Source organism: Mirounga angustirostris, unplaced genomic scaffold, assembly GCF_029215605.1.
Source record: "Mirounga angustirostris isolate CCGP_5_RB_7025 unplaced genomic scaffold, mMirAng1.0.hap1 SCAF_12, whole genome shotgun sequence".
Lineage (NCBI taxonomy): Eukaryota > Metazoa > Chordata > Mammalia > Carnivora > Phocidae > Mirounga > Mirounga angustirostris.
This window is the reverse complement of record NW_026991720.1, coordinates 87,232,298-87,251,708: the sequence shown is the minus strand read 5'-3', so window position 1 is coordinate 87,251,708 and position 19,411 is coordinate 87,232,298. Positions and strand designations below refer to the sequence as shown.

Genomic DNA, 19,411 nt, shown 5'->3' with positions numbered 1-19,411 from the left:
TCATCTACCATAACGGCATACCTAGTAAAGAGTGATCGACCACCCAGCACTGGAAAGCCTGAAGGGAACTTGGGTAGAAGAGCTAATTGACCTTCATCGGGGAGAATCCAGTGGGTGATATGTAAATCCTTTTACATGTCCTAGAAAAAGCATTAAGAGAAGGATGGAAAAAAAATTCTCTTGTAATTGTATATGGCTCTGGCCTGGGTGGGGCTCTTCAGTTTCTCCAGTAAAGAATTCTCTAGACTCCTGCCCAGGGGAAGAGGGTGGAGCTGGGCTTGTGTTTTGGGAGCAGGGTGGAGTAAGGAGTCTGAGATTCTCACTGTTCGTCATCAAAACTGCTGCTTATCCCAGTACCTCACTGTGTCCTCTGTGCCTCGCGTCTCCAAAACGTCTAGTCTTCGCCTCAGGAACAGTTGTAATCTGGCTCCTCTGAGGGTGAGAGGGTGTGTGGAGAGGGGGCCAGGGCTTAGTCCAGCTGCCCCTCCCCCGCCCCCACCTCCTGGCAAACCTGGCCGCAGTGCCGAGGCTCTGTGGTTCCAGGGTGGACCAGTTTCTGGCCAGCGTCTGTTTATGCAGTGACTTGGTTGTAGTTGCTGTGTTCCTCCTGCTGGTTATCTCCTCCATTCACTTTGTTTTCAGAAAACATTGTTGACTTTCTTGTTCCTCAATTTTTACTTTTCGATTATCTTTGTTCTTGTGGGTTTTCTTGTTTTTTTTTTATTGGAAAGATAGAAGAAAAATGTATGCTGTTAGTCATGTTTAAATTAGACATTCTTGGGGTGCCTGGGTGGCTCAGTTGGTTAAGCGTCTGCCTTCGCCTCAGGTCATGATCTCAGGGTCCTGGGATGGAGCCCCGCATCGGTCTCCCTGCTCAGCAGGAGCCTGCTTGTCCCTCTGCCTGCCGCTCCCCCTGCTTGTGCTCTCTCTCACTTAACTCTCTTTCTCTCAAATAAAGAAATAAAATCTTTAAAAAAATAAATAAGTTAGACATTCTTTAGCTATGGTTTTCTGAGATGGAACTCATACATAAGGATATAATTATTTATATTTTAATGGAATTGCTTTTACTTGAAGTGGGTGATTAGGGTAGTAAATTTTAAGAAATATGCATTCATTAAAGGGGAGGTCCATTTCCTGAAGTCTTTTGGAGGATTAGAAATTTTTATTTGTATCAGCCATTCTTTGCTTATGTCTATTCATATTTGTTTGCCTGTGTAGTTGACCCTTGAACGACATGGGTTTGAACTGCACAGGTCCATTTGCGCGGATTTTTTTCTTTGTAAGTACAGTACTGTAAGTGTGTGTTCCTTACAATTTTATTAGTATTTTTGTCCCAGCTTTCTTTCTTGTAAGAATACAATGTATGATGTATATAACATACAAAATATGTGTTAATCGACTGTTTATAAGGAAGGCATCTGGTCAGCAGCAGTTAAGTGTTTGGGGAGTCAGAAATTACATGCAGATTTTTGACTGCCTGGAGGTTGGTGCTGTCCCTGTCACAGTGTTCAGGGGTCAGCTGTGTTTGAATCATAGGCACACTTGAGTGCATTGCTGGTAGACATCTGGTAGAGGCGGCGGTGACTCCTTACAGCAGTGATTCCTAACCGTGAGTGTGTACCAGTCTCCTAGTGACTCGTGTCCAGGACACATTCCAGACCTACTGAGTCACAGTCTCCTGGTTCTGGGCTTTGGTTTTTTGGAAAAACTTCCTGTGATTTTGGTCTATAGTCCTCTTTAAGAACTATTGTTATAGCTTCTAAAATAAAAGTAGATTAAATATTGCATGGCATTTATATCTTACCAGAAATAAATTCCACATTCTTCATTCAAGGGTGTCAAAATCTGGTCCTAACCTTTCTTTATAGAATTTCTGCCAATATTCTCCTGTGGGTCCCTTATGTGTCAGCAAAACTGAACAGGCCCTTTCCTGCTGCCGTACCTGTGCTCATTCATGCAGTTCCCTACCCTGAAAATCCTTTCCGGGCTCCTGGGTGCCTCAATGGGTTAATTGTCCGCCCTCGGCTCTGCAGGGAGCCTGCTTCTCCCTCTGCCTCTGCCTCTGTCTCTCATGAATAAATAAATAAAATCTTGAAAGAAAGAAAGGAAAGAAGGAAAGGAAGGAAGGAAAATCCTTTCCCTTGCTACCACTTGTTCTTCCTCATAGGGGAGCCTCAGTTGTCACACCTTTCTCCTTTTTTTTTTTTTTTAAAGATTTTATTTATTTATTTGAGAGAGAGAGAATGAGAGAGAGCACATGAGAGGGGGGAGGGCCAGAGGGAGAAGCAGACTCCCTGCTGAGCAGGAAGCCCGATGCGGGACTCATCCAGGGACTCCAGGATCATGACCTGAGCCAAAGGCAGTTGCTTAACCAACTGAGCCACCCAGGCACCCTCACTCCTTTCTCTTAAGCATTCCTTGGGACTTAACTGGCCAGAGAAAACATTGTTGCCTTTCTGTGTATTTTCTTCTTGTCATTGTATCCCCTGGACCTTATTAACAGTATTGGAAACTGTATTGCTTGAATACGTTGTGAGTTAATTAAGGAAATAATCTTTTCAAACCAGTGTATGCCTTGTTTTATGTTACTTTTATACCTGTCTGATATAATCTGTTAGTCTCCTAGTTCCATGAATGGAGATACATGTTTTACTCATTTTAGCAATAAAATAGAGTTCAGTAAATATTTCTTGAATACATAAATGGGGTACCTTCTCAGTACTCGGGAAATCAAGCAGAACTTGGAACTGTGGGGTAGAATCACAAAATTTATGACACAGGGAAGGGAGAGAATATCCCAGTCTCTGCGTTCTGTTTGATTTGAGTTGGTGAGATGCTCAGACTGGTAGAGTACTTTAGTCCCTGCCCTGTCAGAGCTGGGAGCTTGATGTTTTTCAGGATAGTCTTCAGTTACTTGATAAACTCACACTGAAATGGGACTGTGTTGTCTGCGAATGCGCGCGAGAGTCATTTGTAGTATTTCCCCCCATGGCTGCTAGTCTTAGCACCACTGTATGTTTTGAATTTCTGTTCCACCTTAGGTAAGACTCGTCCTGTGTTCAGCTCTGGAGCTTTGGTTTTCTCCCCTGTAAAGTACTGCCCTCGCGAGGTAGCGCGGCGTCTCACACTAGGCGGCGAAGGTCAGGACTGAGTGCTGTGTGTCCTCATGTCAGTGACCTAGGCGTTTGCACTGTTTTATACTTGGTAGTGAAGAGCCCTGGACCGTAACCAGCTGGAGTATGACGGGAGCTTGTGTTAAGAGCATTTCACAGGGGAGAACTCAATGGCAGCAATGATGGTCTTTTTTTTTTTTTCAGGTAGCTTTATTAATGTATAATTTACATAAAGGAAACATGTCCCAGTTTGAGGCGTACAATTCAGTGAGTTGTGACCATTGTACACATACATGGTGTCATCAGAATCACAATCATGAGGTAATGCGCATCGCCACCAATCGTTTCCTGTGCCCTTTTGCAGCCAGCACCACCCGCAGTCCCTGGCAGTCATTGATCTGCTTTCCATCGCCGTAGTTTTGCCTTTTTTTAAAATGGGGTCATGTGCTGTGTAGTCATTGGTGTTTGACTTTCTCACTTGGCACTTTTCTCGCTTAGCACATGCTTTTGGGTTCGTGTTTTTGTACTTATTGTTGATTGTCTTCTTATTGCTGAGTAGTTATTCCGTTGTTTAGCCACAGTTTATCTTTTCTGCCATCATCTTTTGGAGAACATGAAACTGGCACATTATTTGTCTAAGGATTTACTTGACACCTATATCCAAAGTGCACATGAACATGATTTTTCTTGTTTAAAGGGTCATTAAAGTAATGCAGAAAATTAGAACAAAAGACTTGTATGTAATATTTATGGTGGTGACATGTGCATGCAGTGGTGTTTCTTAAAGTGCGGACCTTGAACCACGTGCATCAGAGTCTGGGGAAGGGGTTGGGGGGCGGGGGAGTGCGGTTCTTACCAAACATGCAGCTTCCTGGGCCTTGTCTCCATGTGTCACACTCTGATTGGAGGAGTCTGCATGCCGTAAGTGGGTATCAGTACCAGAGAGGACTCATCCCAGTGGGTGTGCTTATGTATTTTTTTTTCTTTAGCCAGTTATACAACTGAAAATGCATTTGCTGGCTTCTAACACTTCAGTGATCTCACACTACTGTTGTTTGACAAATTGGCATTCTTTCTTTTGAGAGGTCTGGTGACAGTGTGATTGTCGTTCTGTGTGGGAAATCTGGCTGTTTTCCCTACTTTTTTCTCTTTGCTTTGGGGTTCCTCAGTTTTACTCTATTGGGGTTTTCTTTTTATCTGGCGTACTATGTGCTTTCTGAATCTGAGAAGTTATGTTTTTTATCAGTTCTGGAGAGTTCTCAGCTATTATTTCTTCTAATAGTGACTCTTCTCCATTTTCTCCCTTTTTTTGCAACCCAAATATTAGATAAGTTAGACCTTCTCACCCTCTACTCCAGGTCCTAACCTTTCTTTCATATTTTCAGTCTCTTTATCTTTCCTGTGATCTATGCTAGGTGATTTCTTCAGATCCATCTCCCAGTCTACTTGTAGTCTAATCAGTTCAACGAATTTTAAGTCTTATTTTTTTCTGCTCATGCTTTATTTCCTTTGTTTCTATCGACATTATGGACAGCTTATTTTATATTCTATATACCACAACGCTAGTGTTTGAAATCTCTTTTTGTTGATTATTTCTTTTGGCTTGCTCATAGGATGTTGTTTCCTTGTTTAAGTGATGATTTGGAAAAAAAATTGTTAAATTACATTTCCACAGTCTTAATCACTGAGAATCCCAAGGAGCCCTAATTGAGGGTACATTGCTCCCAAGATGATTTGTTTTTACTTCTTAGGAGTCCTGCGATGACAATGACCCAGAAGCACTCCATATTTCTTGGCTTGGGAGGTTTCCAGGACGGGGCAGGTATGATGATAAATTTAGATGCTAACTCTGGGTGCGGGGAAGCATGAGATCACAAATTCTTAGGGAGGACTTGCCCTTCCACACTAATCTGAAGAAGTACGAGATATGGGATCCCAAGTCCATCTCACTGGCTGGTCCTGGGTGCTTGGTTCCACTTCTTCTGGTCTTACATCATCCAAGAGCCTGTCCTTGGTCACTTAGTTGGAATCCTAACCTACTCTCACTTTATTCTGGAGCCTCTCCCCCTGGGATTGGATTTGGTGCTTGCAGAATCTCTTGTTTCCTTGGAAATTGTTTTTCTGATGGCTTCTTCAGGTATCCACCAGTCTCTGAGAATGGCCACTGCTACAAGAATAATATTTATGTGCTTTGACATCTTTGAAGAACTGTATATACAATTCCTACAGTAAGGTTGGTATTAGAGCTAATTGAAACAACTGCCTTCAAAAAAAAAAAAAAACTGCCTTTAGAAATAAAGCTGTTTATTTAAAATTTAAGAAAATGGATGAATGAAACTATGAAGTTTCAGAGAGGCAGAATGTATTGGAGAGGACCAATAAATCTTCAGGTAATCAAAATTCTGTGCCAGCAATTGTGAATTTTTTCCCCTCTGAGGGATAATCATTTTTAATATGGGAACAGTTTTGATATGTGTGGAAACTAGTATGTAAAGCCCATTGTGTGGAACCCTACCTAGCTCACAAGGTCTTCGAGGACTGGGCTTACCTTTGTACTTGTCAAAAAAGACCTAGTTAGAGTAAGTCATGTGTTAATGGAGAAGATTTATTAAGCAATTTGCTTACTCGTTAAATTTTAAAAATTCATGTTGGACATCATTCTCTTCAAAGATGATTATAACAGCACTACAGCCCCTTTCTCTGTCTTATTGTCTTGTAGAAATATGTGATCATTAACAACAGAGATCCTGGTGAAACTTTCCTAATTTTCTTAACTAATCTTGACTATGAAATACAAGGGTTTAGAAGCAGAGGGGTTAAGAGGTGGGACTGATTCTGCCCTTTGCATTAGGACAGTCACAGATGAACAGAGAGGGCCAGAGACCCGCTAACAGTGTTACGGGAGATGCATCAGGGTATACGTCTTAGTCACAACTGGAGCCTGGAGGACACGGGTTCACTGTCACCACACAGTCAGTGGGTAGGGAGGGGAGGATGCACTTTTATAGACTGCCTACCACCACATGCACAGTCACCATCCCAGCTGATTTATGTATCACCTCTTTCAGTTATCACCACACTCTGACTTTCCTTCGAGGCCCAGAGAACTTGTCACTGGCTTGAGTTCTTGTGGATTTTTAAGTGATAGAACTAGTATTCAAGCCTGACCACAGCCTTTCTACCGGAAAGCTGCATGGCATTTGGACTTTGACCTTTATCCTAACTCTCTGGTTCTAAATTAGAATTCTTTAGTTAATTCTCCCTTGGTGAACTGGAGGGAATGGGGTGTCATAGGTGTGAACTACTTTCCCAGCATCTAGTTTCTCTTTCCTTATTTTCCTTTCCTGTCTTTATAAGTTAATACTTTATTTCAGTAGGCATGCCATGGTACCAAATTGAAAAAGTATGAAAGGAGGATAAGGAATTTTGGAAAAGTTAGTTCCTTTCCCTGATCAGCAGTCATTGAGTTCATTTCCCTGCAGAGAGCCATCACTGTTAGTCTCTTGTTGCTCCATCCAGAGGTATTAACACGAGGCACATGCTTCTTGACTCTGTAAAACACATGGTGCTTGCCTTATACAAATGCTCTGCACCTTTGTGTTTATCAGTGGCATATCCTCCCTATTAGTATACAGAGAACTGCCTCATTATTTTTGTGTAATGCCTTTGTTGAGAGAGAATTCACCTACTATAAAATTTACCCATTTAAGATGTACAATTCAAAGGTTTTCCAGTACACTTAAGAGTTTGGCAACCCATCACCAACCACTTAATTTTAGAACATTTTCATCACCCTCAAAAGAAACTCTTACACTTGAGTAGTCATCCCCATTTCCTCCCATCCCCATAAGTAGCTGTTGATCTTCTGTCTATTCTGGAAATTATGTAGAAATGGAATCAGTCACCATGATCTCTAGTGACTGGCTTCTTTGATTTACCATAATGTTTTCAAAAATAATCCACGTTGTAGCCTCTATAAGTACTTCATTCCTTTTGATTGTTTTATTGCTGTTAACGGACATATGGGTTGTTGTTCCTTTTGGCTATTAAGAGTAATGATGCACTGAACATTTATTTACAAGTTATTGTTTTGACATATGTTTTAGTTTCTCTTTGTTGTTATATACCTAATAGTGGAATTGCTGGGTCATATGGTAACTCTCTTCAACATTTTGAGAAATTGCCTCCAGTTTTTCAAATGTTTTCAAAATGGCTGCACCATTTTCGTTTCTCCTAAGCGGTGTATGAGGGTCAATGTCAGCACATCCTTGCCATCACATGCTATTATCTGTCCTGTTGATTATTATTGATTTGTGATTATTATCCTAGTAGTTGTGAAGTGGTATCTCATTGTGGTTTTGATATTCATTTTTCTAATGGTGGATGATGAATTTCTAGAGATTTATATAGTTTTAGATCTTAACATCTAGGTCTTTGACCTATTATGAGTTATTTTTTTTGTATGACATGAGTTAGGAGTCTACCTTTATTTTCCACATGGATATTCGGTTGTCCCATCACTTTGTTGGGACTACCCTTGTTCAAAAGACTACCCTTGTTGAAAGATCCGTTGACTGGAATATGATGGTTTATTTCTGGACCCTCAATTCCCATTGATCTCTATGTCCATCCTTATGTCCGTACCACGCTGTCTTGATTACTGTACCTTTGTAATGAGTTTTGAAATAAAGAAGTGTGAGTCTTCCAATTTTTGTTCTTTTTCGAGATTGTTTTGGCTATTCTCGGCCCTTGCGTTTCCATATGAATTTTAGGAATGGCTTGTCAATTTCTGCAAATAAGTTAGCTATTATTTTGCTAGTGATTGAATTGAATGTGTAGATCATTTTGGGGCATATTGTCATCTTAACAGTATTAAATCTCCAGTCCATGAATATGGGATGTCTTTCTGTTTATTTAGGTCTTCTTTAAATTCTTTCAATAATGTGTTTTAGTTTTTACTGTAGAAGTTTTGACATCATTTTGTTAAATTTATTCCTAAGTACTTTATTCTGTTAGATGCTCTTGTGGATGGACTTTTCTTAATCTCATTTATCTCATTCTTTCTGGCAGAGTTGTGTTGTATGTGTGCCATAATCTGTCTATCAGGCGTTATTAATAAGTCCTCTCTTGATGCACATTTGGGTTCTAATATATTGCTGTTTGCAGATATTGAGACTGTATCAGTAAGATGAATTCCAGTTAAGGAGGTGTGCTGAGCCAAAGGGTATTCAGACACTGGAATCATCTGTCAAATTTAAAATGAATATACACTCCATGTTTGTAATTTTACAGCTTATTTTTTAAAATTCTAGTAGTGGGCTGAATAGAAAAATACTCCAAATTCTTTTAGTTGATATTATTTATTTATTAAAAATAATGATATGCTGAAAGTAGTTCATGCTGTTAGAATATTGCCTATAGCAGTGTTGTCCAATAGAACTTTCTGTGGTGATGGAAATGTTCTGGATTTGCACTGCCTAATACCATAGCCATCTGTTGTATGTGGCTATTGAGTGCTTGAAATGAGGCTAGAGTGATTAAGAACTGAATTTTAAATTTTATTCAGTTTCAATTAATTTGGCTAGTGGCTATTGAATTGTATAATTACAGTTGATTTTAGATTTAAAACTTGCAGGTAGAGGCTTGCAGAAGCCTTGTCCAAAGTGGTACATGTTGCATTATTTACTGAATAGCAATGAGGCAATCATGAGTGGTTATAGTAAGTTTCATCAACATATAGGTCTCAGTGAACAGTTCTTTATTTGTAGCAATTTATCCTGTAACCATCTGACTTTATTGCCTACAGACAGAGCTTTTAGATAGAAGCACATACGGGTCCTAGGTTTGCTGGTTCTTTTTTCTTTTTCTTTTTTAGTGTATAGGTCATCCTAATGTAAAAGGTAGGCTTACATGAGGTTTTTCTACATGCATATTCTTTGAAATCTGTATGTAAAATATATGGATCTATATTGGTAATTATAATATGGGTCATTGCTGTGGATTTTAAGCTGGTGCCTTCATAAGCTTGTCCTCTGAACTAGGCTCTGCCCTGGGCCCTTTCATTCATCATTTCTCCTTGGCATTCTCACGTGCTTTGGAAAAGGCTGTAGCTACCAGCTGCTTGCTTATGACCTCTACTTCTATTTATAGCCCAAACCTTTATTTTTTTAGCTGGAGATTTTATATACCAAGCAATCAACTGTATTCCTACACTGCTGGGTGTCCCATATGCCTCTCAAACTGAGATGAACTAAAAGGAAAGGAAGTTTTCTCTGGAAGCCCTTCCTCCTCCTCCTGGCTCTGTTCTCTACCCAAATTAATGGTAATGCTATCTTACTACCAGAAATTTAGGAGGCAAAGACCCACCTCCAGCAATTAAATTACCAAGTTCTGAGTTCATGTTTTTATCCTCTCTTCTCTACCCATTCCACACATACCAGTTCCGTATGTTCTTGTCAGAAAGCAAATCTCTTACATTTCAATGGCTCCTACTTGCTGTAAGGGTAGAGCCCAGGCTCCTTAGAACATGCTGTGGGTCATTCCTCTGTGAGCTGATTACGGCAGAACCTCTTGCCTGTCTCCAGCCATGCCACTGCAAAGGCTCTTTTAGGCCTTTTTGCTTCTGGTCACCTTGTGTCCTGGGCCTTGGGCCTCCACCTGTCTGCTACCCTCACCCTCCACGCTTTGTTCTGTTCAGTCTCTTAAGATCACTCCCAGCATGTAGATGTTTCTGCCATTTCCCCCTCCATGAGAATACCTGGAGAGCATTGTTTGTGTTCATGTATTCATGTTGACATGCATTTCACCTCTCCTTGCTAAACTGTGCATCCGTCAGTGCTGGGCTCCTGGGAAACCTTTGCTGGGATGTGGTAGCACTCTTCTATTTGTGGGATCGGTGGATGTCTTTTTACATGCCTCTGAACTCTGGCTTAAACTTTTCTGCCAGTCTTTCTTTCTCCATTTCAGTAGTAATATTTCTCCCAGGTCCCACTAATGTTTTATAAAATATTCACAGTACCAGTAACTCAAGAAGTATGTAGCCCTGATATATGTTGTTGGGTGATCGAACTGTTAACTCCTTTCTTGTCTAAGATGTTAATAAGTTGGGAGGCAGGTCTATTTACTTCTTCACCAACTTTTAGGTGGCTGTGTTCCATATTCTAGAAAACAATGTAGTCTTAGAAAATAAGTCTAAATGTCTTTATGATTGTTTCTGTTAGAATTTGGAGCATACGTTTTTTGCTTTTTTTGTTTTTATTTGTTTTTTACCTGCCTATGCCCAAAAAAGAATTTGGCTTCCATTCTTGAATACCCAGCTTCTTAATTCCTCTGGCCATTTTAATTATTTAAAAAAACCCAGACCTCACTGTTGAGGCCAAAATCTGATAAATTAACATGAACTGCTCTATTACTTACTAAGAACTTACTTGGCAGCTGTATTCATTTTCTATTGCTGTGTAACAAATTACCACACACTTAGCAGCCTAAAACAATACCCATTTAGTAGCTCATAGTTCTGTAGGTCAGAAATTAGGGCTGCACAGCATGGCTGGATTCTCACTGGACTGAAATCAAGCTGTTGGCCAAGACTGCGGTTCTCTGTTGGGGCTCAGAGCACTCTTCCAGGATCATTGGTCATTGGCAGAACTCATTTCCTTGCATTGAATTCCTTGTTAGTCCTTCTAGCTGTTGGCTGGGCACTGTGCTCACTCCCAGAGGTCGCTAGAAATTCCTTGCTCTGTGGCCCCGGTGGGTAGTTCACAGCATGGTTGTTTGCTTTCTTCTTGGCCAGCTGGAGTACGACTCTTTGACTTCTGTGACCAGCCACAGAAAGCCCTCTCCTTTTAAAAGGCTCATGTAATTAGGTCAAGCCCACCCAGCATAGCTGCCCAGTTGCCATGTAACATAATATCTTAAGAGTGGTGTCTTATTCACAGGATCTACCCACATTCAGAGCAATAGGGATTTCTGCAAGGGTGAGGGTCACTGGGGCTCAGTTTTAGAAGTTGGCCTACCACAGCAGGCACTTAACATTCAGGTTTGATTTACACGAAGTTTGGAAGTTTTTTCATTAGGGAAGACTTACACATGAAATTGTTACGGGTTTTTTTTCATTAGCTGTGTTTACCCAGTGTTACAGCAAGGCTTTTTGGATAAACTTTTGAGAGAAAGTATGTATTGATTAGTTCTGTCCTTAAGCAGAAATGGCAGATTGCATATTTCTCTGGCTGTTTACCATCAAGAATGAGAGACTTGGAGGGAGGGAGGGAAGGAGTGAGTTTTAGATCAGGTGGTGGACATAGGGGGGAAAGAAAACAAAATTTGGCTTTATATGAATGTTCTAGGAGAAGTTCATTTTGAACATTTTTTTAATATTTTGGTTAAAGTGAATGAATTATTTTCTTAAAATTAGTGCCAGTTGCCATTTAGATTGATAATAAAGGAAAGGACTTCTTTTTCTGCCAAATGTGAAGTTTACTTGTCCTTTTCTCTGCTCAAAAGAAATAGCAGCTAGAAGGAAGTCGGGACTCCCATCCGGTTGCCATGACAATGTGGGGCCTATGACGTGGACATTTTGCTAGGGTTCACTTTTCCTCCCTTGTGGGGCAGAGCAAATGTACATGAAAAATACAATATGCAGTAGATAAACATGGTAAAATCATCTTAGTATTATAATACTTAAGGAAAATAGTTTGTTTTTAAACTGCATTTTTTGATCATCCTATTTGGAGTGGTGAGAATATTTAGGTGTCCTTTGTAGGGAAAAATGAATATAATTCTTTGTGAAAAATATAGATGATGAGTTGGAATTTTGTTTCTAAATTTTTTATTCTAGTCGCTGGGGGGGGGGTGCCTTGTTTATGTTATATGAGAACATGTTCTTTAAATTAGTTTACAGAGGGGCGCCTGAGTGGCTCAGTCGGTTAAGCGTCTGCCTTCGGCTCGGGTCATGATCCCAGGGTCCTGGGATCGAGCCCCACATGGGGCTCCCTGCTCTGTGGGAAGCCTGCTTCTCCTTCTCCCGCTTCCCCGCTTGTGTTCCCTCTCTCTCTGTGTCTCTCTGTCAAATGAATAAATAAAATCTTTAAAAAAATAAATAAATAAATTAGTTTACAGAACTACATACTACTTTTCATTGTAAATGTGGCTGGGCAGTTGTTAAGGAGACCATGTGTACAGATTTTCTAAATCTAAATGTAGGTATTTCTAATTTTTTTTTTTTAAGATTTTATTTATTTATTTGAGAGAGAGAATGAGATAGAGAGAGAGCATGAGAGGGGGGAGGGTCAGAGAGAGAAGCAGACTTCCTGCTGAGCAGGGAGCCCGACGTGGGATTCGATCCCGGGACTCCAGGATCATGACCTGAGCCGAAGGCAGTTGCTTAACCAACTGAGCCACCCAGGCGCCCTCTAATTTTTCTTGTAGGCGTATATTTTCTAAAATAGACATTAAAAGATATAGTTGTGTGTGTGTGTGTGTGTGTGTATGCTTTTGCTTTTTTTTTTTTTTAAACAGCTTTTTGAAGCTGTTCCATACCTGTTAACAGTTAATCCCCATTCCCCTTCCTTTTCTCTTTCCCCTACAGCCAGCCTTCAGCAACCACTAATTTACTCTCTTCTCTATACATTTCCCTGGTCTGGACATGTTTATGTCAAATGGAATCCTATACCATGATCTTTGATGGCTGGTATTTTTCGTTTAGGATAATGTTTTCGGGGTCACCCATGTGGTAGCATGTCAGTACTTCATTTCTTTTTACTGCTTAATAATATTACCACATTTTATTTTATTCATTTATCAGTCAGTGCACATTTTTTTTTTTAAAGATTTTATTTATTTATTTGAGAGAGAATGAGAGACAGAGAGCACGAGAGGGAAGAGGGCAGAGGGAGAAGCAGACCCCCTGCTGAGCAGGGAGCCCGATGTGGGACTCGATCCCGGGACTCCCGGATCATGACCTGAGCCGAAGGCAGTCGCTTAACCAACTGAGCCACCCAGGCGCCCAGTCAGTGCACATTTTTTGTCTATTATGAATAATGCTGCTATGAATATTTTTGCACAAGACTGTGTTGGGGACATGTGTTTTCATTTCTTTTGGTATATACCTGGAAGTGGAATTGTTGGGTTTATGATAACTCTAAATTCAACCTTTTTAGGAACTGCCAGACTACAAAGCAGCTGGGCCATGTAACACTCGTGCTGCAAATTCAGCGTTCTAATTTCTTCAGGCTCCACAATACTTGTTATTGTCTGTTTTGTTTGTTTGTTTATTTTTGAATTATACCCATCCTATTGGGTATGAAGCGTATCTCATTGTGGTTTTGATTTTCATTTCCCAAACAACTAGTGATGTTGAGCATCTTTTCATGTGCTTATTGGTCATTTACAGGTCATCTTTGGAAAATGTCTGTTCTAATCTTCCTGTTTTTAAGTTGGTTTGTCTTTTTATTGTCAGGGTTTTTTTGTCAAGGCAGGTGCATAACGACTGAGCCACCCAGGTGCCCCTGCTTCTAGTAATTATATGAAATAACTTCTTGATGGTTTTCATCGGGACTGATGAAAAGATTTTTAAAAAAAATCTGTTGATGTATTTCATGAGTATGTATTTGGTGATACCAGCTGCTACCTCTGGATCTGTTAAATAGTTGAGATTTAACCAGGCTTTGTAATACTGTAGAAGCCACGAGAAACCACTGTGAAGAAGGCAGCCTTAAAGATGGTGTGGCTTGGTCCATACAGCTGCCCTAAGGCAAATTTACTTGTGTTTCTCCTGTGTGGAGGCAGTAACAAGGATGGATGGGATGAAACAGAATCATGATTGGGCCTCTAACATTGTTCTGAGCCTTACTGTGATGAGTGATTTAATAGTTGGTGATAATTGATGTGAGGCAAAAAAAATCACAGGGTGCCTGGGTGGCTCCGTCAGTTGAGCGTCTGCCTTTCGCTCAGGTCATGATCCCAGCGTCCTGGGATGGAGCCCCATGTCGGGCTCCCTGTGGAGCAGGGAGCCTGTTTCTCCCTCTGCTCCTCCTCATACTCGTTTTTTTTTCTCTCTCTCTCTCTCTCAAATAAATAAATAAAATCTTAAAAAAGGAAAGAAAAGAAAAATCCACAGTCATTGGGTGACCGGGAATCTGTCCTCTGGTGTTGGTGCTCTGAAGGGTCTAGAGTAGTGCTGTCCTGAAGAAATATCATGTGATCCTCATTTGTAATTCAAAGTGTTCTAGTAGCCATATTAAAAAAAAGTAAAAAGAATCAAATGAGTTTAATTTTAATAATATAGTTCATTATATCCCAGGCATTATTGTTTTAACATGTGATAAATATAAAATTATTAATACAATATTTTACATTTTCTGTATGAAATCTTGGAAATCCAGTATGTATTTTTACACTTATCTTGGTTTGGATTAGTCATGTTTCAAGAACCCGCATGTGGCCAGCGGCTACTGATTAGACAACATAGTCCTAGATGCTTTGATATGATAGCCAGTTGAAATATTACATCAACATTCCTTTATACTTCAAGGTACCCGACTCATCCCTTTAACGTGAGAGAACTGACTGGCTCTGGGGGAGCTTTCTGCCTGCCTGTTCAATGTGGTCCTCATGGGGGGGATGGGAGGTGCCTGTTCATTGAGACCAGAGGGTCTGAGATTTTGTTAAGCAATGTGGGCATCTCACCAAATGGGTAAGGAATGATTAAAAGAAACACATTGTGATGAAGTTATTTGAACCTCTCAAATGAGAGAAAATGGGCCCATGAAAATTAGAATTTTTCTCTTCTCACAAATACAATCTACTCCATAGAAATGAAGCTAAATACAGAAAATACCGTGAGAGCAGTGGATCTCAAATGGGCTTGACTTTGTCCCCAGGGGAGTTTTGATGGTCACAGCTGGGGGTGGGGGATGGGATGTCACTGACATTAGTGGCTTGAGGCCAGGGCTGCTGGTAACATCCTACAGAGGACAAAACATCCCCGGCTACAGCGAATTACCTGGCCAACTGTCAGAAGTGCAGAGCACCGTGGGGCCTGCCACTGGTAGAACAAGATCCTCCAGCTCTGTTCTGTTCCTTACTTGTTCCATAGTTTCTATAGGGAATAGAACACGTTTTCTTTTAAATTTGGAGAATCTCCTCGCTTATTCATATAAAATTTCTAAGGAAGAAATAGCTAACTTTCAAAGCATTTCTGATGGAGCAGATTTGTCGGCTGCGTAGGTTCTGCACACAGCCCTGAAGAGTGAATGGGTCGCGTAGCCCATTCATCTTGCTAACCTTCCCTTTCTTCTGGAGAAGCCCTGAGATGGTGTAGTCCTCTCCTGCCTCCCCTTCCTCGGACCTGTCTTTTGTCTGGGACCATTCAACTTGCAGGAAGAGCACTATGTTAGAGAAGGAGCATTTGCGAGGATGCTAGAAAAATGATCACACTTGCATAAGGTCTGTTGGATGTATTTTGGTTTTTTTGTTTTGTTTTGTTGGGGGGGGGCATTTATTTATTTATTTATTTATTTATTTAAAGATTTTATTTATTTATTTGACAGAGATACCGCGAGAGAGGGAACACAAGCAGGGGGAGTGGGAGAGGGAGAAGCAGGCTTCCCGCCGAGCAGGGAGCCTGATGTGGGGCTCGATCCCAGGACCCTGGGACCATGACCTGAGCCGAAGGCAGACGCTCAACGACTGAGCCACCCAGGCGCCCCGTGTTGGATATATTTTGGACGTATTTGGAGCAGTGATGTGGGTGTTTGGTTGTGACTCTTCCAGTGCTCCATCATGAGCAGTGGTTAACTCAGAATGTGACCACCAGCACGCTCCTAGTGTTTGTCACCCAGAGGGCTGTAACTTTGAGTCTTCATAAATTCTAGCAAGTAGAAATCAGTACAAGTCATTTTTAGCACAGAAGCTTTCGTTCTGCCAAAGGTAGTCCTACTTGCCGGTGTTTGCCTTTAAGGACCTCCCACCCCCCAGTTCCTCACAACTGCTGGCCTTTCTGCTGCCTTTCACCCCTGCCCCCCTTAGTTGCTTGTGGCAGTTTGAGTTTTGCGGGGGCGAACCTCATAAATGAACTGTAACTAACTTAGGCTAAAGGCAATATAGTAAGGGCTATTTGGGGGATCTTAGAGGTCCGGCTTAGAAGGGGGCAGCGGACAGGGCAGCTCTGCTGGCCCTGCCTCATACTAGCAGATGAACGTGTCCCCTGTGACTGCTGACCTGAAGGCACCAGGGCTCTCAAGTGAGCTCTGGCTGTCTGTGCCCTCGGCTGTACCACCGGGAAGAGCGGATCTGGAACCGGCCTTCCGTTGTGCAGAGGGTAGCGGCGTCTCAAAGGCTGCTTGGAGGAGGGGAGCATGAATACTGGGCAGGCCAGAGACAAGAGCACTTGTCTACCACATTAGTGCTTGTGGGATCCCCCTTGCTCCCCAGACTGGAGAACCCCTGCTCACTTACTGAAGCTTTCTCTGGGGAACATGGAGATACCTTCCGCAGGGTATCTGTACCTCCCCATTTCCTACCCACACACAGTGCTGGCCCCCTCAGGGAGAGCGGTGGTGGTCCCATTGCTAGGGCAGCTTGTAGTTTAAGGGAGAGATGTGCTTCTAGTGCCTACATTGTGACCTTAGGTTCAAGTTTCCCCAGAAGGACGTGGTTAGAAATAGCAGTTAAATTTTATAGTAAGTGAAAGCTTGATTTTATAGAATTGCGTTATGAATGCTTTACTTATTTAAGCAAATGTATTCAGTATGCTCTTGAGTTTCTGGGTACTTGAAAGAAGGGTTATATCTGTAATCTCTCAAGCTTAAAAAAATTTTTTTTTGCATTACAGGCTTTCTTATCTTTTGTAAAAGAGCATACTTAATCATCATTGAGCCTTTACGTGACAATTAGAAATGACCATTTTGCAAACCTGGCATTAATGTATGGACTGTATCTGTGTTTGACAGTGGGTGTTCTCTTTAATTTCCAGAGGTTGATAGATAACTGAATTCCTTAATGAAAATAACTGTACATCAGCTACAGCATATATTAGCTTTTAGAAGTCATCCAGGAAACCTAACCACATTCTTAACTATTTCTATGGAATTTAATTAAAAAAAATGGAAAATAAGTCCTTTTTTAAATTCAGGGCTGCTTTCATCTGCCTTTTTATAATATTTGTGGGATGTGTTCTAACTAATAAGGCTGTGTATCATGGGGGCAGGGTGAATACTCTTTCTTTTTCACTATATTTCATAATATTGTCAGGACTTAAGAAATACTGAATCTCTGAATGAAAATGTGTCTGCAAAGTATAATTTTTCCTCCTGACCTGTATGTTGAAGCATTACTTGAATTCAGCTAAAATGACAAAGTGACATTAATCAACATTTCTTCTTAGTGTGTGACAAGCTTTATTTTTTTCTTGCATTAAGAAACTCTTACGTGTGTCCATAATGCAAGATTGACTTCTAAGTAAACAGGAATTTTCCTTCCACTGTTGCAGGCCGGAGCCTCAGCAGAAAGCTCCCTTAGTTCCTCCGCCACCGCCGCCGCCTCCGCCACCGCCTCTGCCAGACCCCACACCCCCAGAGCCCGAGGAGGAGATCCTAGGATCCGACGATGAGGAGCAGGAGGACCCTGCTGACTACTGCAAAGGTGATACACTTGCTGGGCGGCAGGGCTTTGTGAGGGGGAGTGAGTGAGGCAGATTGCTTGGTCTTTATTAAATTAACCTCTTGGTGTCAGTATTGTTTTTAATTTCCAGGTCATTAAATGTAGAATGATACCCAAAAATGTAAGAGATGTCAGAAGGAAAACAATAAGAGATGGAAAATATATACAGATGTACATACATACTCTGAGTACTTTCTAGAGGATTTAAATCTACCAATAGAATTAAAGATAGTATTAAACAACCATTAAAGATAAAAACATAATAAGCCAGGGGCACCTGGGTGGCTCAGTCAGTTAAGCGGCTGCCTTCGGCTCAGGTCATGGTCCCAGGGTCCTGGGATCGAGCCCCGCATCGGGCTCCCTGCTCGGCGGGAAGCCTGCTTCTCCCTCTCCCACTCCCCCTGCTTCTGTTCCCTCTCTTGCTGTGTCTCTCTCTGTCAAATAAATAAATAAATAAAATATTAAAAAAAAAAAAAACCATAATAAGCCATTTAAGAAGAGCACAGAGACTTGAAGTTACCAGGCTCCTGAGGGGAGCCAATTTAACTGTTGTGCGAGACATTTGACTTTTTAGTTTTCAGGCTGCTGAGACTAACAAGGAACCAGCCCTTTCTCTGTAGAGCATTGAATTACATAGTATTCATTGTCCGTGGAAAGAAAGCCTGCTCATTTGTTTACAGAAACAGACTTTTTCCTGGCATTGTGCTCAACGAAAAAGACATTCTGTGGGTTCTGTCATTGTGTGACATAGTGGATTATGTTTTTAGCTGTGATTTCGCATAAGACACAGAAATTACTTAAGTGAAGGATGCCTGGGTGGCTCAGTCGTTAAGCATCTGCCTTCGGCTCAGGTCATGATCCCAGGGTCCTGGGATCAGCCCTGCATCAGGCTCCCTGCTGAGGCCTCTCCCTCTGCCGCTCCCCCTGCTTGTGTTCTCTCTCTCTCTCTCTCTCTGACAAAGTCTTTAAAAAAATTACTCAAGTGAAGTGTTCCTGTATTGATGCTTCCTAAAGATCAAGAACATAGAGTTATACTCCTAAAAGGCAAGCATGTTGTATGATAAATATTGAGAACAATGTGATCCAGACTGTATACGTTGTGTAGACTGGTCTCTGAGAATGCAGGAGAAAGGGAAGTTGCTGTGTCCGTTTGACTCCTCTTTTTACTTAACTTACTCATCTGGAGTTTCACTCTAATAGAAAATTATCACACTCTGCTAGTTTGAGCTTCTGAACATTTGATGAAATACCGATTTGCTACAGATTAAGTTAAATATAAATCAGATTCTGTACAGAATAATAATAGATAGCAGAAGATGGATGCCTGTTCAGGCCATAGAGCATTAATGAATCTCTCGCTCTGTAGTGCCTTGTATGAACTTATTAGTGATTGCAGGCCATTCGTGTATTGGTTATGGAACATTGTACTTTTTAGTTACCTATTAAGAGGAAGAGAAAATTATGTTCTGCTGTAAAAGTTCAAGAACTGATCTTCCACTCTAACCTGATATGGGTTTCTACACATGGAATCTGTGTTTTCTTTAGAAAAAGGAAGTAGATCTTCAGCATTTTTATGAGGAGTGACTTTGCCATCTAATATGGAATATAACAGAGTCTGTGGAAAGGTGGAAAGAAGA

General features: G+C 41.2%; 1 protein-coding gene across 6 annotated transcripts in view; it reads left to right on the top strand.

The window, feature by feature from the left end:
* The window catches only part of SRPK2 (SRSF protein kinase 2), a 245,556-nt gene that overhangs the window by 149,196 nt on the left and 76,949 nt on the right, over positions 1 to 19,411 (top strand). For all 6 annotated transcript variants that reach the window (XM_064575399.1, XM_045864863.3, XM_045864862.3 and 3 more), the window contains one exon: positions 17,605 to 17,756. In XM_064575399.1, coding sequence (XP_064431469.1) covers positions 17,605 to 17,756 — 152 coding nt within the window. The remainder of the gene's footprint in view (positions 1 to 17,604; positions 17,757 to 19,411) is intronic.